Source organism: Plecotus auritus, assembly GCF_963455305.1.
Source record: "Plecotus auritus genome assembly, chromosome: 5".
Classification (NCBI taxonomy): Eukaryota; Metazoa; Chordata; class Mammalia; order Chiroptera; family Vespertilionidae; genus Plecotus; species Plecotus auritus.
In genome coordinates, this window is record NC_137776.1 from 185,833,964 (window position 1) to 185,855,271 (window position 21,308).

The 21,308-nt window shown below is 69.3% G+C and overlaps 4 protein-coding genes across 6 annotated transcripts; 3 read left to right on the top strand and 1 right to left on the bottom strand.

The window, feature by feature from the left end:
- The first annotated feature begins 32 nt into the window (after positions 1–32).
- TPRN (taperin) lies at positions 33–7,380 on the top strand. Its single transcript, XM_080671099.1, has 4 exons — positions 33–1,873; positions 6,407–6,650; positions 6,744–6,850; positions 6,941–7,380. Exons 1-4 carry the CDS (start codon positions 80–82, stop codon positions 7,001–7,003), a joined length of 2,208 nt encoding a protein of 735 aa, XP_080527225.1. The 5' UTR covers positions 33–79; the 3' UTR covers positions 7,004–7,380.
- Positions 7,381–8,387: 1,007 nt separating this feature from the next.
- On the bottom strand, positions 8,388–10,031 carry SSNA1 (SS nuclear autoantigen 1). Its single transcript, XM_080671032.1, has 3 exons — positions 9,878–10,031; positions 9,243–9,442; positions 8,388–8,886 (listed from the first exon to the last, which is right to left on the bottom strand). The coding sequence occupies exons 1-3, from the start codon at positions 9,927–9,929 to the stop codon at positions 8,779–8,781; spliced, it is 360 nt and encodes a 119-aa protein (XP_080527158.1). The 5' UTR covers positions 9,930–10,031; the 3' UTR covers positions 8,388–8,778.
- A 40-nt stretch (positions 10,032–10,071) lies between these two features.
- Positions 10,072–18,319, top strand: ANAPC2 (anaphase promoting complex subunit 2). Its single transcript, XM_080671028.1, has 13 exons — positions 10,072–10,216; positions 10,503–11,125; positions 12,078–12,210; positions 13,091–13,265; positions 13,653–13,772; positions 14,022–14,139; positions 14,589–14,770; positions 14,990–15,131; positions 15,284–15,359; positions 15,436–15,639; positions 17,387–17,516; positions 17,640–17,875; positions 17,945–18,319. Exons 1-13 carry the CDS (start codon positions 10,112–10,114, stop codon positions 18,155–18,157), a joined length of 2,457 nt encoding a protein of 818 aa, XP_080527154.1. The 5' UTR covers positions 10,072–10,111; the 3' UTR covers positions 18,158–18,319.
- Positions 18,311–21,302, top strand: TMEM210 (transmembrane protein 210). Of its 3 annotated transcripts, XM_080671029.1 has the most exons (5): positions 18,311–19,447; positions 20,050–20,123; positions 20,552–20,687; positions 20,885–20,914; positions 21,003–21,302. In XM_080671029.1, the coding sequence occupies exons 1-5, from the start codon at positions 19,365–19,367 to the stop codon at positions 21,163–21,165; spliced, it is 486 nt and encodes a 161-aa protein (XP_080527155.1). In that variant the 5' UTR covers positions 18,311–19,364; the 3' UTR covers positions 21,166–21,302. The 3 variants fall into 3 exon arrangements, with proteins under 3 accessions (XP_080527155.1, XP_080527156.1, XP_080527157.1); XM_080671030.1 differs by lacking the exon at positions 20,050–20,123 and having other exon boundaries at positions 19,300–19,447; XM_080671031.1 differs by lacking the exons at positions 18,311–19,447; positions 20,050–20,123 and adding an exon at positions 20,169–20,388.
- The last annotated feature ends 6 nt before the right edge of the window (positions 21,303–21,308 follow it).

Here is a 21,308-nt window from a genome sequence, read left to right on the forward strand (position 1 = left end):
GTGGGCGCTGCGCGAGGGCAACCGGCGGGCGGCTGCCGCAGTTCCCAGCGCGCGCCGGCTTGGGCGGCCGCTCCGCAGCATGGCCGGCCTGGGGCGGCCGGGCCCGGGGCCCCGCGCCGGGATGCCCGCCTGGAAGCGGGAGATCCTGGAGCGGAAGCGGGCCAAGCTGGCGGCCCTGACCGGGGGCTCGGCGCCGGGGACCGGGGCGGACGCTGCGGGACCCGCGGAGCCGGCGGGCGAGCGGCTCGTGCTGGCCGATAGCCTGGGCCCGCTGTGCGAGAACCCGTTCATGCGGCTCGAGTCGGAGCGGCGGCGCGGAGCGCGGCGCGGCGGGGGCGCGGAGCGCGGTGCCGCGGGGGCGCGGCCGGTGCAGCAGCTCCTGGAGCTGTACCGCCGGGTGCCGGGCGTGCGGACCATCCGGGCCGACAACATCCTCATCATCGAGTCGGTGCCCGGCTTCCCGCCCGCCGCTCCCGACCCCGCCACCGGCCTGGCTGCCCGCATCCGCGCCGCCGAGGTGCTCGTGTACGAGGCGCCGCCGTCGCCCGGCCGCGTCAGCCGCCTGCTCCAGAAGTTCGACCCGCCGTCCGCGCCGCGCCGTCGCGGGAGCCCGGAGCGCAGTCGTCCCCTGCCGCCGCCGCCCCAGCAGCCTGTCCTCGGCCCGGCCGCCCCGCGCGTGGGCGAGCGCGCCGCCTGCTTGGAGCCCGAGAGGCGCGGCACAGGGCCCGGCGCCCGGCGCAGCGACTTCTTGCAGAAGACCAGCAACAACTCGTTCACCGTCCACCCTCGGGGCCTGCACCGCGGGGCGGGCGGTCGCCCGCTCCCCAACGGGCCCGCGGCCCCGGAGTCCCCGGCCGGCGCTGCCAACGGCATCGCGGGCTCCGGCCTTGGGCCGGGCGAGTACAAGCCAAAGGTGGAGTCGGGGGAGCCCCCCACCCACCCGCCCCCCAGCCCCGGGACCCGCAGTGCCACTCCAGCCTCGCCCCCGGCCTTGCCCAGGCCCAGCCCTGCCAGTGCCACTCCCAGCCAGCGCCACTGGGTCTCCTCGGCCACCAGCGCCAACGACTCCTTCGAGATACGGCCGGCCTCCAAGCCAGATATGGACACGATTCCCGCGGGGGACCTGCAGGCCCGGGCCCTGGCCAGTCTCCGTGTGAACTCCCGCAACTCCTTCGTGTTCATCCCCAAGCGCAAGGCCACCGGGGCCCCTCTGCCCCAAGGGAGGCAGCCTGTGAGGCTGCCAGAGGGAGAGGCTGCCTGGGCCTCCCAGCGCCCGCCGCGTGGAGCCCAGCTGGCGTCTGGAGCTGACGGTGCACCTGTCCAAGAGAGGAGCCCCTGGAGGGCCCAGGAGGGGGCCTGCCCCAGGCCAGCCACTGCCCTTGTGGACCAGGCTGTGAGGTGGCAGCGGCCATCCTCGCCGCCCCCATCCCTCCCGGCTGCCGCCGAAGCCGAGCCTTCCCAGGGCTTTGGGGTTTCCAGCTTGGCCAAGAATGGCGGGGAGCCTGGAAGGCCAGGGCTGCCCGTCACCTTCATCGATGAGGTGGACTCGGAGGATGAGGTCCCCCAAGAAGCCAAACTGCCCTGCTCGGGGGCCAGCGTGCCTCCCCAGTACCGCCCATCAGAGCGCCTGCACCCAGGTGGCAACACCTTCACGGTGGTGCCCAAGAGGAAGCCAGGGGTGCTGCAGGCCAATGGGGAGCCTGGGCCCCTGGAGGCTGAGGAAGTGGAGGTGGACCGCCTGTCGGAGCCCCCTGCTGTCCTGGGGGCCGCGCTGAAGAAGCGCTACCCCACCGTGCACGAGATCGAGGTGATCGGCGGCTACCTGGCCCTGCAGAAGTCCTGCCTCACCAAGGCCGGCTCCTCGAGGAAGAAGGTGCGTGGTGGGGCAGGGTCACCAGCCAGGAGGACACCTGGCCTGGGAGGGGGCTGCTTCGATGGAGACCACAGGAGAGCTGAGGCTGGGGGTCCCTGACCTGGGCCCCCGCAGAGCCCTGGTAAACCAGGGGCTGTGGGCACCGCTCGCTACTCGGCCTGGAAAGGCTGGTGTGGAGGGCCGGTCCGGCCAGCACCTGTGTTGGCTTTGGAGGCTTTGCCTGGAATTGGCAGGGCTGTCTCCCTGAGGTCGTTTGGAGAGAAGTGTGAGCCTGTGGCTCCACCTGGCCACCAGGTAACAGCGGGGTGGCCCTGGCATGACCGGGACTCCCCGCCGATTCAGGCAGTAAGTGCCAGGACGGCAGTGGGAAGGGGCAGGGGGCTGATTTGCGAGGGCTTGGAACCCTGCCTCCCCGGTAATGAGGGGGCTCTCAGCTCCCCAGAAGGCACCCCAGCCCACGCTCAGTCGGACCTGGTCTTGTGAGAGTGTGTCTGGAGCTCCTTGTGTGCCAGGCTTAGTTTGAAGCTGGGGTGTGATGCTGGGGAAAGATGAGGACACCCCACCTTGTTGGGGGAAGGGGCTGAGGGCAGAGACCCTGGTACAGGGCGGGGAGCCTCAATCCCTAAGCCTTGCCCTGCCTGGTGGCCTGGAACCTTCTGGGCACAGGACTACGTTCCTCAGATTCTTCTGGTCACTCTATCGCCTGCATCGGCCGGAGGCAAATTCCAGGCCAGCTCCCGTGACCCTCTGGCAGGCAGCGGGCAGGTGCCCTTCCTGTGGAACCGCTGGCGCAGTGATGGCTCCGGCCGGCCTCTCCCTTAGCTGCTGGGGTCTAGGGCCCGTGAGGCCACCTCTGCTCCAGCCTCAGTTTCCCGGACATGTTTGCTTCCTTTGGACTTCCTGCCTCGGCATGGCCTTGGCACCGCCTCTCCTCCTGGTGCCATCCTCCCCTCCCCTGGTGAGGGCATCTGTGCTCCTGCCAGCTCCCACTGCTGGGTCAGGCACCCACGCCTGGCTCCCCAAGTGCCCCTGCCGGGCCTGGCCTGGCCTTGTCTTTGGGGCCACAGGCCATGATGCGCCCCCCTCCTCCTTCCCCTTCCCCTCCCTGCTCTTCTCCTTCCAGTTGCCCGGGATCCACCCAGTAGCCATGGCCACCAGCCCCACCCCAGACTTTCAGGCCCTAATCTGCCCCTCCCTCTCGCTTTCTGACCCTTGATCTCCACTCCTCGTGAGGCCCGAGAACTGGAAGTGATAACACTCTGTAGATGACAGTGAGGTCATGGAGCTCATGGGGTGGTCCCTGTCCCCAGAGCTGGGCGGAGCCTGGCTCCTGCCTGGGCCGGGGAGGCTGCAACCTAGAACCTGTTCAGCCCACCCCCGGCGGGTACAGAGCTGCGGGGTCAGCCGTGGGTGGAGAAGGGCAAGGCCGGGGCCTAGGGCCAGCAGGGCAGGAAGGAGTGATCAGAGGAAGCAAATCTGGGCTCCGTGCCATCCTGAGGGGTCCTGGGTCCAGAAGGATGACGCCTGGCATGACCGAGTGGCCTGGCTGGGGCCCTGCCAGAGCAGCGCAACCTGCTGGCAGCAACTTCCTGCCCGGGATGCACCAGCTGCCCTGCCCGGGAAGGGCCAGACCCGTGGAGGGCGGGGCGGGCGGGGGTGGGGCTGCCAGCCCTTTAGAGCCCCGTCCTGTCTCTTCTGTCTGTGGTCCCTGGGAGCCCCTCCAGGCCCTGGGCCACTGGCCTTGTCCTCACCCCGACCACTCCAGGCAGCCTGTGGTTTGATCACTGCCCTGCTCCCTCACCCCCTGCCGGGGACACAGTGGGCTGCAGGCCCGGAGGACCTGGGGGCTGACCACGCGCACTCTGACCCCCGAGTGGCTGCTGACCTGGGCAGTGGAGGGAGGTGGTGGTACCTTTTCCAGGGCAGGTTCGGGGAGCCTGCCCTGGCTGGCACCTCCCGGGAGGGTGCTGTGCCCTTGTGTGGCTTCCGAGGGCTCCAGCTCTGCCCTGGGTGGTGGGGGCACCCAGCCCGCCTGTGCACCGGGAGGCCTGCCTGGCGGGCACACGTCTCATTTAGTTATCTCTGCAGAATCACAGACGCTCTCCCCGGGGGACAAGGGGTGGCTGCTGCGGCCTTGATCCCTCACCCCTGCCCGGCCCCAGGCCACTGGGTGGGGCCTCCCCTGGGATCCCGCTGGGCCTCCCCTTTGTGAGGGGCCGAGGCCCGGCTCCTGCCTGTCTGGTGGCTCCTTTCCCTCCTCTTCGCTCTCTTGTCTCCCCACCTGCTGGTCCTCTGCCTCACCTCATGCTGGTGACCACCGCCCCACTCCCAACCCCCAACCCCCTGGCATGGCCCGAGGCACCACTGCCACCACCTCCCTGCATGTGGGGTGGGATACCAGGTGCCTGCCCCCCCCCCACCCAGCTTCCTGCAGGTGCCCCCTGAGGTGGCTCTAGAACCCAGACCCCGGGGCAGGTCTGGACCCTGCTCTGCTCAGCTCCCTCCCCCGCCCCCCCCCCCCCGTTCCCGCCCCTGCCCCGCCCGCAGGGGGTCTGCCTGGGGGGTCAGAGCTTGGGCTGGTTGGGGGATGGGGGCCAACAGGTGTGTGGAGTGAGGGTGGGGCCCTCATCCCAGCTGGGGCTGGTTGAGCCCAGTCAGCCCAGAGTCCAGGGTGGCCTTGTGTGGGTGGGCGGGGCCAGGGGCACAAAGGCCCAGTGAGAGTGGGAGGGGGGTGAGCCGGGACCCACCTGCTGGCTGGGCATCGGGCAAAGTCCCCCGAGACAGGTGACTGGGTGTGTGCAAGTGCCAGCCCCTCTCCGCCCGCCTGCCTGCCTGGTGTCGGGGGGTGGCCCCCCAGTACGAGTCACGGGGCATCCTGTGACCTGAAGACAGGCACCCACAGAGGGGGGCTGGTGAGGATCCTGGGGATGGGAGGGGCCTGTGAGCACTGCCCCGCCCCCACTGCCCAGGCTGTGCCAGGCTCGGTGCGGCATGCGCCCAGCCCCCCGCCTCCCGCTAGGAGCCGGTCATGTGGGCTAATGAGGGCGGCTAATCCGGCCTGGCCTGGCCTGGCACTGGCCCTCCCGTGTCTTCCGCAGGGGGATGGGCTGGAGGACTCAGGGTCTTCAGAGACAGCGCCGTGTTCCTGGGGGTGACGGAGCCCTGTTCGCTGTGGGGCTGTGGGGGAGGGGGAGCCCTGGCCTAACAGCTCCATCCTGCCTGGGCTCCTGGGGGATGTGTCTCGGAGGGCTAGCGGCTCCATCCCCAAGCCGACTGGCCGTAGGTGGACATCTGTGGACTCTGCTGATCACCCCTGTGCCAGGCCCTGCCCTTGGCGCCCAGGGGCGGCAGCTGCCCCTGCCCCTGCCCCGTGCCTGAGGGTGGCTGGGGCGAGGGACAGTGGGCCAGGCCTGGTCTTGCCCCCAGGTGTCGGTGTGAGCCGGGCTGAGGTGGGGAGCCCAGAGCTGGGTGGGCGGGTGGGGTGCCAGCTGAGCAGGGCTACGAGGGAGGGGGGGGCGGCCCGAGTGTGTGCCCTGTTCATGAACGCTGGTGGTCCTGCCTGTGTCCCTGCGCCCCACGGCTCTGTGCTGGGGGCCGGCTCCGGCTCCGGCTCCGGCTCCTTCCAGGGGAGGAGGAGGAACCTGAGCTGGCTGCCGGTGTCCTGTGCCCGGGAGTTTAATATTTCGAGCTCCAGCAGGGCTGCTTCCATCTGCTGCGGGCGCGTGGCCGAGTATTCATTACCGCCGGGCGGCCGGGCCCACCCTGCCCACAGGCCCGGGGCCTTTCAGCTCTGGAGTCTGAAGGGGCAGGGAGGACGAGGGCCGGCGGGCAGCGGGGAGGACAGGGTCACTGACCCTGCGTTTGGTGCAGCCTTGACTGGCGCCTCCTCAGTCTGTAAAATGGGGTGACGGCACTTGGGGCTGCTTTCCTGTGCTGGCATGTGGCAGCCACCTGGGGACCTGGCCTTGGGCTCGCCGGCCCTTGCCCAGCAGGGGTGGTCCCTGCCGAGTTGGGTGGGCAGCACCGTCCAGGTGCCCAGCAAGCTGGACGTGATGAACCTGGCTCTGGAGAGAGGCCCCAGCTAACAGCAGCAGCTTTTCTAGGAGCTGGGGGGGGGGGGGGGGGTCATGGAGGTGGGGCCCCAGTGCAGCCTGACCTGGACTCTGCTCCTGTGCGGAGCCAGCAAGTGGGAGGAGGTGTGGCCGGCGCTCTGCTCCCTGAGGAGGTTCCCTCTGACCCTTTGAGCTGCCTCAGAGGCTTCTGGAGACCCTGAGGGTGCTGGCTGGGCCTGGTCCCTGGGGGTGGGGGGGCACTTGGGGTGATGTGACCCGGGGCCTTGGGGGCCTGCGGAGTTCAGGTGGAGGGTCTTCTCTGAGCAAAGGCAGCCCCCCCTCTGCCTCTGCCCAGCTCAGGTCTGACAGCCCCCACTGTCTCCTGGGGGTCACAGTGCCACTGGGTCCAGCGGGAGGACCCTGGTGGCCGGGCATCGTGGTGGCTGGCGCAGGCCCTGGCTGATGTGCCTTCTGCCCCCAGATGAAGATCTCCTTCAATGACAAGAGCCTGCACACCACGTTTGAGTACCCATCCGAGAGCTCCCTGGTGCAGGAGGCCCAGGCGGAGGCCGAGGGCGAGGAGGCGGAGGAGGAGGACGAGGAGGAGGAGGGGGGCTCTGGCTTGAACGGGGCGGCGGAGAAGCCCTTTGCGCTCTTCCTGCCCCGAGCCACCTTCGTGAACAGCGTGGCGCCCGACAGCCCTCGCCTGCCAGACGGCAGCTCAGGTGAGTGCCCGCCTGTCCAGATGGACAGCCCAGTTGGTAGCCTGGGCCGCATGTGCACGTGTTCACATGTCCACGTGTGCCCTTGGCCTGCAGGCCTGTCCAGCTACACTCCAAAGCACTCCATGGCCTTCAGCAAGTGGCAGGAGCAGCCTTTGGCACAGGCCCCAGGGAAGGTGGAGCCCTCACCGAAGGAGGTCATGGTGAGTGGGGCAGGGAGGGCGCCCAGCACTGGGTGGAGGCAGGTTTCTAAGGCCTGGGTACCCCCCACTGACCGCCTTCTTACTCCTCAGCTCACCCCCGCCAGCCACAACGACCTTTCGGACTTCCGCAGTGAGCCAGCCCTGTATTTCTGACGCCAGTCCCACCAGGATGGCCAGGCTCCACCCTCATTCTGCATACCCCCTTCTGCCCTGCCCCCCCAAAGCCCACCCCTTTCCTGGGGCCTCAGAACCATGCTGCTGCTCCAGGCTTGAGCCTGGGCCACCAGGGGCCACTCCTTCCCTGGGGGTCTCGCTCGGCAGCCATGATTTGGGGGCAGGGTCCTGCTGGCAGCCATGCCCAGTGACTGTTGGGTGTGTCCAGGGCGAAGGACTGACTCAGCTGCCTGTTCCCTGCAGGACTGCAGGCCCCCTCAGCCCCCTGTACCCCCGTGTCTGAGCTCAGCCTCCTTTGTGATGAACGGAAGCCTGTTCTTACCTCTGATGGATTCAATAAACAGCATTGGACCAGCCGCCTCCTCGCCTGGCCCTTCGCCTAAGCAGGGTGCGCAGGGCTCCAGTGAGGTGCTGGCAGCGGAGGAGCCGCATTAGGGTGTGATGGGGCCCAGCTTGGACCTCTGCCTGGGGGCGGGGAGACACCCCCACGCCTTGCAGTGCTGCTTCTCACTCCCCACAGCCACCCCCTTGCCCAGGAGAGGGACCCCTGTGCATGCCTCATCCTGGGGCAGCGCCCCCCACCAGCACTGGCACAGTGGGCTGGGACTGCGCCCAGGGGCCTGGACGGCATGCAGCAGGGTGGGTGCTGTGGATGTTGGGGATGAAGTGGTTTCCCTGAAGGGACCGAGGGCAGGGCAGGGGATGGAGCCTTGGGGCTCCCGTGGGGTTGGTGCTAGCAGCTGGCAGGGGAACCCAGCGGATCCTGGGAGGTGAGGGAGACGCAGCGCTGCCTGCCCAGCTGTGTCCTGGGGCCAGGGCCACTTGCAGGCCACACCTGGACTGGAAGGCTGTCCCCGGGAGCCCAGGCTCGGGAGGGAGGAGTGTTTTCCTGGGAGGGGTAGGCCTGTGTCTGGACTCTCAACCTACCTACTTGCCAACCTCCCCCTCCCCCGAAGCAGCTGCGGGACCTGACGGGCTGACAGGTGGACCTAGAGGAAGAGGGCATGCCTGGTGGGTGGCAGGGAAGGTGGAGGCAGTGATGCTGTCAGGCTGAGTGGGATCTGGAGTCACGGAGTGAGGCACAGCCCTTGCTGGGCGACTGGAACCCAGGACCTCTCCCTGGGTCAGGCGTGTGGACAGCAGGGGTGGCCGGGACCAGCCCCAGCAGGCAGAGCCCGCAGGGAGGACAGGCTGGTGCGCTGGAGTCAGGTGAAGGGCCAGGAATGAGGAGAGGGTGGGGGGGTGAGGGTCACAGGAGATGCTCAGGGACACCCTCAGCTCTGTCTCCCAGGGCAGAGGCCCTCCCCACCCCCACCCCACAGAGGAGCCCGTCCTGACGGGACACAGGCAGCAGGGAGGCACGGATCTTTATCAGACAACCTTTATTGACAGTCACAGGCCGCTCGGGCAAGCTCTGAGGTGGGGGAGGCCCCTGCCGTTGGCCTAGCCTGGGCACCTGCTGGCTGAGGAGCGCGAGGGACTCCCGTACCGTGAGGCGGAGACTAGAAGCAGGGCTGTCCTGCAGTCCAGGGGGGTATGGGGCTTCAGACAGGCCCCGAGCAGAGCTGACCCAGAGCCCGCACCCCCACTGCCTGGGGGAGTGCATGGACAGGACCCCACCTGGGAGGCTGCACCCCGGGGCAGTGGAGGCGGGGCTCCAGCGGAAGGCAGCTGCTGCCTTGTTCACGGCAGACACACTCGCCGGGGATGGGCCTGTGGAGGAAGCAGGGGAGGCGTCCTGCCACCCGCAGCCGTCAGCTGTCCTTGCCGGCACTGCTCTTCTGCTCCGAGGCCGTGGCCTTGGTCAGGTTCCCCGCCTCCCTCTTCAGGACACTAAGCAGAGTCTGCGAGCTCTCCAGGATCTGGGGACAGACACACGGTGGTCCTGTTGGAAGGTCCCACAGCCAAGTCCCCCAGGGCCAGCCAGGGGCTGTGGGGCAGGAGCAGCCAAGAGGAAGCCCTGGAGGGGACAAGCAGAAGGGTGGGCAGCCCCTCCACCTCCCACCCCAGTCTAGCCCGAAGCCCCTTCCTCACACCCAGGAAAGTGGGTTAGCTCTGGCCCCTGCTGCCACTCCGCTGCTCAAGGACCGAGCACACGCTCAGAACGGAACCTGGGACACACCAGGCTCCACCGCGGGCCTGGCCATGCCACAGTCCTGTCACTTCTGCTTGGGGACGCCCAGGCCAGAAACCCTGGGCACACAGGCCCGAGCCCCACCTTGAGATAGGCGGCCTCCGTCTCCGCGATGGTCCGATCAAACTCATTCCGAGAGGCGATCTTGCGCGCCAGGTTCTCATTGACTCTGGCCAGCTTCTCGGTCAGCTGCCTCACCTCATTCTGCAGTCGCTGCTTCTCTTCCTCTTCCTGCTGGATCTGCCGGCACAGCTCCTCCCGCTTCTGGCACAGCTCCTCGATGCCTGGGGCGCGAGGGGCAGGCTGTGGGCGCGGCAGGGGGAGCACATCCCACCCACTCTGGACCCCACCGCTTCGTAGGACACAAGGGTGGTGGGGGGCCCGGTGCGGCTGGGCCACCTGCCACGAACCACGCCAGTGTCCTACCTCCCAGGGACTCGGGGTTCAAGAAGGCACCGCACGGACCACCGGGCACGAGGCCTGGAGGCAGGACGCGCTCGAGCCATTCGTTTGGGCTCACTCCGCAGACGCCCAGCGGCGCGCCATACCATGGCGGTGCGCGGACCAGGTCCAACGGCCCCCGCGCCACCCGGGCCGGCCACCGCCGCACCGACAGGACCACAAACTCGGCCGTGCGCTGCGGGCCGCTGCCGCCCGGGCCTGCGAGCCGGCCAGCCCGCGCCCTCCCGCCTGCCCCGGGGCGACGCGCGGCCGCTCACACTTGACCAGCTCGTTGTTGTAGTTCTGCAGCGCCGCGCCCTGCTGGGTCATGTCGCTGCCGCCGGCCACCGGCCGCCGCCCCAACCGCCGCGCCGCCTCGCGCCCACGCCTGCGCGCCGCCCGGCGCCCGCCTTCTACGTCATCGCCGCGCGCCTCCGTGTGCGTCATCGCCGCGCGCGCATGCGTCATCGCCGTGCGCGGCGCCGGGCGGCTCTGGGAGGCAGTGGGCGTAGATGGCGGCCGCGGCGGCGGAGGGGCTCCCCGGGCCGGCCCAGGAGCTGCGCGGGGCCTGGAACACCGTGAGCACCGGGCTGGTGCCGCCGGCCGCGCTGGGGCTGGTAAGGCCGCGCGGGTTCCCGGTCCCTGCGCGCTGCATTGGGCCTGCGCCCTCGGGCTGCTAGGGCAGCGTCCGTCGCCCGCCTCGGTCCTGGCTCGTTCCTCCACAGTCCCGCCCGGTTGGGTTCCCCCAGCGGCCCTTGCCGCGGGCGAGGGCAGCGAAGTGGGGCTTCCGCAGCCTCTCCTCCGCCGTGTCCTGCCCCCACCTGTCACCGCCCTCCTCACCTGTACGCTGTGTTCACTCTGTGTTCACTCTGTGTTCACTCTGTCACGTCCTCTGCCTTCCAGGGGTCCTCCCGGACCAGCGGCGCCGTCCCGCCGAAGGAGGAGGAGCTGCGGGCGGCGGTGGAGGTGCTGAGGGCCCACGGCCTGCACTCGGTCCTGGAGGAGTGGTTCATCGAGGTGCTGCAGAATGACCTGCAGGCCAGCATCTCCCTGGAGTTTTGGAACGCCGTCTCCCAGCGCGAGGGCTGCGCGGACGAGCCGCAGTGCCTCCTGCTGCTGCTGGACGCGTTCGGGCTGCTGGAGAGCCGCCTGGACCCCTACCTGCGCAGCCTGGAGCTCCTGGAGAAGTGGACCCGCCTGGGCTTGCTGATGGGCACCGGCGCTCAGGGGCTGCGGGACAAGGTCCACACCACGCTGCGGGGCGTCCTGTTCTTCTCCACGCCCAGAACCTTCCAGGAGATGGTCCAGCGCCTCTACGGGCGCTTCCTGAGAGTCTACATGCAGAGTAAGAGGAAAGGAGAAGGGGGCACGGACCCTGAACTGGAGGGGGACTTGGACAGCAGGTATGCCCGCCGCCGGTACTACCGGCTCCTGCAGAGCCCCCTGTGCGCGGGGTGCGGCAGTGACAAGCAGCAGTGCTGGTGCCGCCAGGCCCTGGAGCAGTTCCACCAGCTCAGCCAGGTCCTGTGAGTACTCGCGCTCCCCCCCCCCCCCCCCCGTTTCTCCTGACTCCTGCTTGGTTCCCCGGGTCCCGCTGGCCTCAGCAGAGAGCTGGCGAGCTGGCCGGGGTCTGTGCCCTCTGTCCTGATAGCCATGGCCACGGCTGAGGGAGGGCTGCCAGGATCCCTGTGCTGTGAATATAACATCTTTTGCCCTGGGCAAGGGCGTATCTCTCGGTCGTTCACACTAGCCCGGGCTGCCCGCGTTGCTTGATGGAGTCTGCAGGATTCCAGGTGCCCTGCGGAGCCCAGCTCTGCCGTTCGTAGGCTCCGGGGGAGGGAGGTGTGCATCCTCCCTGTAGTTGCGAGAGGTTGGCTTGCTGCTGCTTCTCTGTAGCACAAGCTGGGAGTTAGGCCGGCGGGCTGGCCAAGCAGGTGCCTCTCCACTCCTCGGAGGAGGGAAGGACTTGGTGTTGGAGCCAGGTCCTGTTATATGGCCGCCATCCTCTGGCCACTCAGGACGGTTTCGTCCCGTTGGATGAGGTGGCAGCAGGGTGGCGTGAGGCAGGGTCTTGGAGCGGGACCTAGGGCGCGCCCTGTGCCGGCAGGTGTCGGGGGCCCTGAGGGCTTCGTCCCAGGTGACGTTACCCAGAAGCAGTCCTTCTCATCTCTTCACGGGTCCCTTTGCCGTCACGGACCAGGCTTTGGGCTAAAGGCCATCAGCAGTGGCATCTGTCCGTGGCCATGGTGGCTGTTTCTGGGAGATGAGGTTTTGACCCTGAGAGCCACACGTGCTGTTGGCACGGGAGGGTCAGTGTCCCAGCATCTCCGGGCACAGGAGGGTCGTGCCCTGCCAGGAGGGCCGTGGGGAGGCGTGCGCTGGGGGGTGGGGGCGTGTGCGTGCGTGTGCATGTGCGTGCGTGTGCGTGCGTGTGCGTGTGCGTGCTCGGCATGCTCCACAGGCAGGGCTCTCCTCCAGGCACAGGCTCAGTCTGCTGGAGCGGGTCAGTGCCGAGGCTGTGACCATCACGCTGCACCAGGTGACCCGGGAGAGGATGGAGGACCGCTGCCGGGGCGAGTACGAGCGCTCCTTCCTGCGCGAGTTCCACAAGGTGATGCCCCCCCCCCCGCCCGGCAGGTCCCCGGGGCAGGAGAAGGGGTTTCTGGCAAACCCGGCCCGCTGCCGGAACGTGGGGACCTGATGGGCCGGCCTCGCCTGAGCTGTCCGGTGCCAGGTGGAGGCGTCCTCACGGGCTCCATGGCGACAGCGTGTGCAGCAGGTCGGTGTGAGTCGCGTGGCTGGAGGCAGTGCCCGGGCCTGGTGTGTCCCCGTGAGGGGCCTCCGGGCGCCCACACTGTTGGGGTGTGGTCCTGGGCTCTGCTCTGGGTTTCGTGGAGGAGCTGGGACCAACCGTGAGGTCACCCAGCCGCTCCCACTTCCTAGATGTCCTCCCCACCGTGTCCTAGTGTCACCGCTGCGGGTGCCGATTAGCTGCGGTGGGGGGGGGGCGGGGGGTAGAAGCAGGTGTCCCCGCCGCAGTGGTCTGAGTGGGCGTGGCCTGGGGCCTGGCTCAGGAAGCCGTGCTGCCCCAGGTGCAGTGTCGGCGGTCCTCTCGGGGTGGGGCGTCTGTGGGGATGGGGTGTGTGTCCCGGGTCGTGTGGCGGGCTCTCTGGCATGTGTACTGCTCATGCTCAGAAACGCTCGCTGCGCCTTGAGCGGCTGCACGTGGGGGCTGGCTGTGTGTGGGCCCGGTGGGCCTGCGTCTGTCCTCCCAGGTGGGGGTGAGCCGTGCTCTGCGCCCTCGTCCGGCCGCTGTTGCGCGTGGAAGGGGCAGGGGGTGCGTTGATGGCGGGCCTGCGCCGCCCCTTGGAGCCGTCCCCCTGCTGATCTCGATGTGCTTCTGGGCCCAGGGCCCGGCCGACAGGGCGCTATTGGCGCAGCCTGTCCGCCTCTGCCCCGGCCCCCCCGGCCCACACGTGCTCTCCCAACAGTGGATCGAGAGGGTGGTCGGCTGGCTGGGCAAGGTGTTCCTGCAGGACGGCCCCGCCCGGCCCGCGTCCCCCGAGGCCGGCCCCACGCTGCGCCGCTGGCGCTGCCACGCGCAGAGGTTCTTCTACCGCACCTACGCGGGCCTGCGCATCGAGGAGCTCTTCAGCATCATCCGAGGTCGGCCGCCCGCCACCCTCCGCTCCTGAGCCTCCTGGGGGTGGGGAGGGCACCTGGGCTGCATCGTCTGGAGCAGAGCTGCCCCCGCGGCTCCCCGCTCCGGGGTGGACTCCCCAGCCAGGGTGGGGTGGGGGTGGGGGTGGGGGACGGTGCCTCCAGTGGCCACCCCTGCCCCCTTGGCCTCACAGCCCTGCTCCGGCCCAGCTCTCCGGTGCCCCGGCGGTCTGCCCAGGGCAGCTGCAGTCACACCTGTGGGCAGTGAAGGCGTAAGGGAGCACAGTGTCCAGTGGGTGTTCCTCATCTCAGGCGTGGGCGTGGCCGCTCACCCTCCAGGCCCTGCCGCCTGGGCGTGTGTCTGTGGGTACGAGGGCCGGCCTCTCCCTGCAGACTTCCCCGACTCCCGGCCGGCCGTGGAGGACCTCAAGTACTGCCTGGAGAGGACGGACCAGCGGCAGCAGCTGCTCGTGTCCCTCAAGGCCGCCCTGGAGACGCGGCTTCTCCACCCAGGTGTGGGCCGATCCCCCATTGACCTCAGGGTCCAGAACCGGAGGCTGAGTCCAGTCTCCTGGCCACCTGCAGGGCCTGGGGGGAGGTGGGTCAGGAGCAGTTTGGGGGCACCCTTGGGGGTGCTGGCTTGGTGGTGGGGTGGTCACAAGCCCCTGGCACAGACTGCTTGCTGGTGGGCGGCTCATTCTGGGGAGTGCAGTCACCACCCCGGGTGCTGCCCTCACTGTCAGCCTCCTCTCCCGGCTGTAGGCGTCAACACGTGTGACATCATCACCCTCTACATCTCGGCCATCAAGGCGCTGCGCGTGCTGGACCCCTCGATGGTCATCCTGGAGGTGGCCTGCGAGCCCGTCCGCCGCTACCTGAGGTGAGCGCTGGGGCTCCCCCGGCTCCTCCCCCAGCTCCCGGGGGCCCTGATGCTCGGGGTCACCAGGCTCCGCCCCACCCGGTTCCAGTGCAGAGAGGCGCCTCCTCTGACCAGGCCCCAGGCTGACGGGCGGAGCCGGGCCGCAGCGGGGGACAGACTCAGGAGGGGCCTGAGCGGGGCTGGGCTGGGGCTGCGGGTGCCTGCAGCTGCCCTGACTCGCGCCTGCGGCCTCGGCCGGGAAGGCTGGCCCTGGTCTCCTGGTCGTCTCACTCCTGCGCTCCCACAGTCATTGTCTGTCTTACTTTACCTTGTTTTATTTTTTTGAGCAGAGGCTGACGCTTGTCTTTTACCTGCGGGCGGGACTGGCTGCGGGGCGGGGGGGGGGGGGGGGAGCACCGCGGGGTCAGGTGGAGGTGGAGGCTTCTGAGGGCCCGTGCGCACCCTGGCAGGACTCGGGAGGACACGGTGCGGCAGATCGTGGCCGGGCTGACGGGGGACTCGGACGGGACCGGGGACTTGGCCGTCGAGCTGTCCAAGACGGACCCGGCGAGCCTGGAGACTGGCCAGGACAGCGAGGACGACTCCGGGGAGCCCGAGGACTGGGTGCCCGACCCTGTGGACGCTGACCCAGGTCCGCACCCCAGCCCACCGGCTCTGCGTGGGGGAGGCCCTGCGTGCGGGAGGGTCCGGCTGGGTGGCTGCTCTGGTTTCCAGGTCGTTGCCACGTGGCCCTGAGGCTTGAGGGGTCAGAGGTCAGTGGCCTCTCAGCCTGGCACCGTCCCGCCTCACCGGCTCGGCGGTGGGCCTGCCGTCCCCGAGGTGCCGGCGGTGACCCTCCCGGCGTCTGCAGGGAAGTCCAGCTCCAAGCGGCGCTCCTCGGACATCATCAGCCTGCTGGTCAGCATCTACGGCAGCAAGGACCTGTTCATCAACGAGTACCGCTCGCTGCTGGCCGACCGCTTGCTGCACCAGTTCAGCTTCAGCCCCGAGCGGTGAGGCGCCAGGCGCTGCGGGCGCAGGACCCTCGGTCGGGCCCCGCGTGTGGCCATGCGGACCTGGGTCCCCGGCCAGGGCTGCCCCGGGAGGCCTGGGAGTGGCCCCGCGGTGGGGGCGTCGAGCGCCGCCCTGAGCCGCGTCCTCCTAGGGAGATCCGCAACGTGGAGCTGCTGAAGCTGCGGTTCGGCGAGGCCCCCATGCACTTCTGCGAGGTCATGCTGAAGGTGGGCGCCGTGCCCACCCCTGCCTCCCCTCCCCGCCCCCCTGGCCTTTGGTGAGACCCCCACCGCCCCCCCCCAGGACATGGCCGACTCGCGCCGCATCAACGCCAACATCCGCGAGGAGGACGAGAAGCGGCCCCTGGAGGAGCAGCCGCCGTTCGGGGTCTATGCCGTCATCCTGTCCAGCGAGTTCTGGCCCCCCTTCAAGGACGAGAAGCTGGAGGTGCCCGAGGACATCCGGGAGGCCCTGGAGGGCTACTGCAGGAAGTACGAGAAGCTGAAGGTACGCCCGCTGCCCGCTCCGCCGCGGGGGTGGTGGAGGGACGTGGAGCAGCGCTCGGCCCAGCGCCGCTGTCCTGGCGTCCGGGGCAGCCCCACCACCACCAAAGATGGGGCCTCAGAACAACAGGATTCTTGCCTGAGTTCTGGCTCCTGAGGGTCCAGAACCAGGGCCCACGACGGGCCCTCCTGCCTCTCCCAGCTTCTGGCACCCGGTGCAGGCGCCGCCCTCCAGCCTGTGCTGTCACCCAGGGCTTCTCCCGGCCCGGGGCCCACATCGCCCTCCGAGGACACCAGTCACTGCTGAGTATGACACCCTGATTGCGTCTCTAATGACCCCATTTCCAAGTGCGGTCGCCTCCTGAGGCACAGGGGTCAGGACGTCACATCTCAGGGATCCCAGTTCCGCCCATAAGTGTCTACCCTTTGGGCCCCTACATGCGTGCCTCTCTCACGTGCAGCACCCCCCAAAGTCTCACCTCCTCCAGCTCCCACTCTGAGTTCAAAACCTCATCCAACACCAGCTCCGAGTCCCACTCTCAGCATCACCTTTCACCTGAGGCAGGTGAAGCCGAGCCTGGGCCCGTTCCTCTTCCGCAACAGCCCTGCCCGGACAGGAGCGGCCTGCCCCGCGCCCCGTGGGGAAGGGTGGGCACCGGCCCTTGTGCCGACGGAGGAGCATGGCTGACGCCTGGCTCTGAGGCTCAAGGCGAGTGGCGGGGTGCCGTCCTCGGCTCGCGGGGGGCCCTGGCTCTGCCCGCCGAGCACTGGTCTGCTGTCTCCCCTTCAGTCCAGGCAGCCTTTCCCCAGGGAGCAAATTCTCAGGACCTGTTGGCGCCACACAGGGCGTCCACGCCAGAGGCGGCGCCCTCACGTCTGGCTGGTGGCTTCCACCCGCACGGCCCAGCTCTGGGCCCCGCTCTGGCTCTGTCTGCAGCTCACAGGAGTGCCCTGCCCGCGGCACCCAGTGCCAGCTGCTTCCCCTCTTACACGAGAGGCCAGGCTGTACCTCCCGCCCTCGGCCCGGGCGTCACAGCTCAGCCTCCAAGCTCAGCACCTGCAGGCCTGCTCCCACCCAGTGCCACCAGCCAGGTCCCGCCACCTCTCCGTGCTGCACAGCGTGTCCCACGTCCCCACAGGCTCACGGCGGCCTTCACTGTCCGTGTGCCTGGCAGCTGTCCCTTCAGGCAGTCCACGCAGCATGGAAGTCCATCGCTCCCCACCCCCTCCGTGGCCACGCCCCGTGTCAGCATTTGTTAGAGCAGCACCCCTTCCCGGACCCTAACCTATCCCCGTGGCTGCCACGGCAAAGCCCCAGACCAGGGGGCCCACAGCAGGGGGTGGTCTGGAGGCCGGGTGACCCCGAGCGTCAGGGCCCTGGGAGTTGTGCCGGCCAGCCCTGGGGCTTCCTGGCTTGTGGCCACGTCACTGACTTTCACGTGGCTTTTTCCCGTCTGTCTTGTGTGTCCTCCCTCTTACGAGGACACTGGTCATGTCACATGAGGGCCCAGGGTCCCAAGATGAGCTCGTCTTAGCCAGTTGCACCTGCAGCGGCCTGTGTCTGAGTTGGATCCTGGGGTGAAGCCACCCGAGACCCAGCTCGGCCTCCAGCAGTGTCCTTAGCGGGTGCTCACTTAGGGGACGGACCCAGAGCCCTTCCTGCCTGCGCTCCCTGCCTGGCAGGCTGCCTGGGGGCGGGCGCAGGTCAGGCCTCTGCGCGCTGGTCCAGGTGCTCACCCCGCCCTCCGCAGGCCATGCGCACCCTCAGCTGGAAACACACCCTGGGCCTGGTGACCATGGACGTGGAGCTGGCCGACCGCACGCTGTCCGTGGCCGTGACCCCCGTGCAGGCCGTGGTCTTGTTGTACTTCCAGGACCAAGGTGAGCGGCCGCACCTCAGGCCGGGGCCCTGCCGCTGTCGGGAGGGTGAGCGGGGCCTGGGGGTGACAGGCAGAGGAGGGGTCCGGCCCCGCCCGCCCACCGTGCCTGGCCGCCCGCCCTCAGCCAGCTGGACCCTGGAGGCGCTGAGCAAGGCGGTGAAGATGCCGGTGGCGCTGCTGCGCAGGCGGATGGCGGTGTGGCTGCAGCAGGGCGTGCTGCGCGAGGAGCCCGCCGGCACCTTCTCGGTGGTGGAGGAGGAGCGGCCGCAGGACCGCGACAACATGGTGCTCATCGACAGCGACGACGAGAGCGACTCGGGCATGGCCTCGCAGGCCGACCAGAAGGAGGAGGAGCTGCTGGTGCGTGGGCGGCGGGCGGGCCGAGGGCGGCAGCCGAGGTGGCCCGGCTGACCCCGCGCTGTCCCCCAGCTCTTCTGGACGTACATCCAGGCCATGCTGACCAACCTGGAGAGCCTGTCGCTGGAGCGCATCTACAGCATGCTGCGCATGTTCGTGGTCACCGGCCCCGCGCTGGCTGAGATCGACCTGCAGGAGCTGCAGGCCTTCCTGCAGAAGAAGGTGCGCGACCAGCAGCTGGTCTTTGCCGCGGGCGTCTACCGCCTGCCCAAGAGCTGCAGCTGACGCCCCGGCCCCGGCCCTGCCACGGCCTCAGGATGGACAGCGGCCCCCTGCCCAGCCCCCACGCCCCTGTGACTGGTCCCTCCCCCCACCCTGTGACTTGTCCCCTGGCCACCCCCTGCCCGGTCCCCAGAGTACAGAGTAAAGCAGCTGGTTCTTCATCCCTTCCCTGTGCCGCTGGCTTTGTGGGCCCCTCGTGACCTTCTGGACGCTTCTCCACTCCACTCGGCAGGCCCAGCTCCCGGGGCGGGGGAGGGAGGGAGCCCCTGAGAGGCCGGGTGCACCCCTGCATTTGGGCTCTGCCTGCAGGCGTTCTTGCCCGTGGCCATGCCTGAGGCCCTCAGCCAGGCGGAGGGAGCACGCCCAGCTCGGGGCCCTCAGCCACCCCCACCCACAGGCCTCCAGCTCCAGCCGCACTCCTCTGGCCTTGGGGAGGGGCCTGCAGTGCCTCCCTCCGCCCGGCCTGAGGGTCCAACCCCGAGCACTGTGCCAAGAGTCCCAGGGCCACTGCGGGACTCGCGGACCATTGGGCGGACAGGTGGCCACGCATCCCGGCCGAGACGGGCCCTTCCTGCATCCCCAGCGGGAGGGGCTGCCTGGGACGTGCCCTCCAGGCGAGAGGGGCAGCCTGTGTCCCCGTCCCGCCCTCAAGGCCAGCGGCGCCCTGGGCCCAGCGCACAGCACCACACAGGAGCCCGGGTGCAGACAGGCCAGGCCCGGCCTCAGCTGCTCTGGGCGCACAGCCTCCGGTGCCAAGACCTCTGGCAGGACCCGCTGCTCTGGGCGGACAGCCAAGACCTCAGGCAGGACCCGCTCGAGCCTGGCACTGCCCCACAGGCAACAAAGCCCCTTCAGAACAAGTGTGTCCACCGTCCCGGCCTGGAGCCGCTGCTGCCCAGACAGCCGTGGGTCCCACAGGCCCCTTCCCAGCGCCCTCCCCGCCTCTGCACACGGCCGGCTTCGCACGGGGCCCAGTGGCATTTCCAGCTCCAGACCCCCCTCCTCTGAGGACTCTGCCCGCCACAGGCTCCCGGGGCAGGGTGGGGTTGGGCTCAGAGCTCTAGCCTTGGAGGCTGTCACACGGCTGCCTTGCCCGTGCGTGCGGAGCTGTGGTCAGCAGAGGGCTTTCCGCTCCGAGGCCCAGTGGCCCCGAGTCTCCCAACCACATCTGCTTGGCACGGAGCTGGGTGCCTTTGTCATCCTAACCAGGATGCAAACCTGCCGGACCAGCCTGGCCGGTGGCAGTGCCAGCCCCGGGCATGGGCCACCTGCACACCTGCCCTGCGTCTGTTGGTGAGTGCGGTGTGACCCTGTGTCACAGGTCACAGCGTCGCTCAGCAGGTGTAGAGGTGTCAGGAGCTGCCAGGAGGTCCCCAAGGGCCCCGCCAGAGGGGCAGTGCCTGTGTCGGGTCAGGGAGGTCCCAAATGACCTGGGGCCAGCTGGGGCCCAGCCATGCCTCCCCAGCCCATGGGTCCGCTGTGGGGCGGGCACTTCCTCATGCTGTCTGGGTGTTGGCAGAGGGGCCAGTGCAGGCGGGTGGGGAGGAGGCCAAGGTGAACCCCGACCGTGCCAGCCTGCAGGCAAATCCCCCGGGCAGTGCCCGCCTGGGCTGCAGGGGGCTGGCGGGGACCAGACCCTCCAAGGGGTGGGCAGGCAGCCCCAAGGGGTTTAAGCCTGAGCCAGGACACTGCCCGTATCCATTTCTGAGCTGCCCGCCTTTAGAGGAGGGTGGCCTGTGGGCAGGGCCTCCCACCTCCTCTGGGTGATTGGGGGCCCTCCAAACCTGGGCATCACTGGGGTATGGGCCGGACCCCCCTCAACAGCCAGTGCGAGGGCAGTGGGCACAGGGCCACTCCCTGGCCATCCTCGGCCCCTGCTCCTGCTGCCCTGGCAGGAGGGCGGGGACAGCGGTCACCAGGCCACACCTGAGCGGGAAGCACCTGGGAGCGCCGTGGAGCCGGAGCCTCGGTGAGCTGCCCGGGTCTGGGGCACCGTCTCCACCGCAGGGCCTGCCCCAACACCCACACCCAAGGGCAAGTGAGGCTCAGGCTGGGCCCTGCCCCCACCCTCCCTGCCTCAGGGCCCACTGTGAGGTCAGCGCCTGCCCTGAGTTCCGTCCAGAGGTGTGTGGTCAGCTGGAGGCTGGACATGGCCTCCTGGCCGCAGCCCGACGCCGTCCTGCTCGGCAGCCCCCTGGGCCTGATATGTTTGTCCCTTTTGATCCCGGCTGCAGGTGCCTGCTCCTGCCCCAGCGCCACCCTCGCCAGGGCCCCTCCTCGTCCAGGCGGGCCCGGCAGGGGCCCATGTCCTAGTCGGTGGCCACCGGGGTTGGGGGTGGCCGGGGTCCTCAACGGGGGGCTGACGACGGCCCTGCCGCCCGGCCCCTGTCTCTGCAGCTGGAAACCACTGTGACTGCAGCCTGGGCCTCAGCCGGGAGGCCCTCATCGCGCTGCTGGTGGTGCTGGTGGGCATCAGTGCCAGCTGCTTCTTCGCCCTGGTCATCGTGGTGGTCGGCGTCATCCGAGCCAAGGGGTGTGTGGGCCCCACGGCCGGGGTGGGGGAGGGCCCCCTGCCTGCCCTGGGCCCTGGGTCCCGCCCGGAGAGGGGCCTCCTGCCCCCAGGACGGGATGTCACAGGGGTTGGGGCTGGCGGAGGCGTGGGGGGCACCCGGGCTCCTGGAATCCAGCCTGTTCTAGGAATCACACCCGCCTTTGTCCCCCCCCCCCCAGTGAGACATGCGCCGGAACCATGGAAAGCAGGTGAGTGATGCTGGGGGTACCCCTGGGTGAGCGTGCCCCTGCTCCCTGCTCCCTGCTCGGGGGGCACTGACCAGCCCCTGTTGCGCAGTTTGCTGCAGGAGGACCACCTGGACATGCAGACGGTGCACATGGAGTCCCACCTCATGGACTCCAACCTGGAGCTCTCCGCGGAGGACCAGGGCCTGGTCACCATTCCCATGGACCCCGCCCAGGACCTGGAGCAGCCGCTCTGCCCACCACTGCCCGAGTAGGCGGTGGCCGCGGGGGAGGGAAATGAAATCCTATTTACTGTTCTGCACTGTCTTCTTCACGCCCCGTGGGAGCGCCTCTGTCCCCTCCTCTGTGATGGGGGTGGGCCGCATAACTCCAGGCACCTGCGAGTCCACCCCTCCCC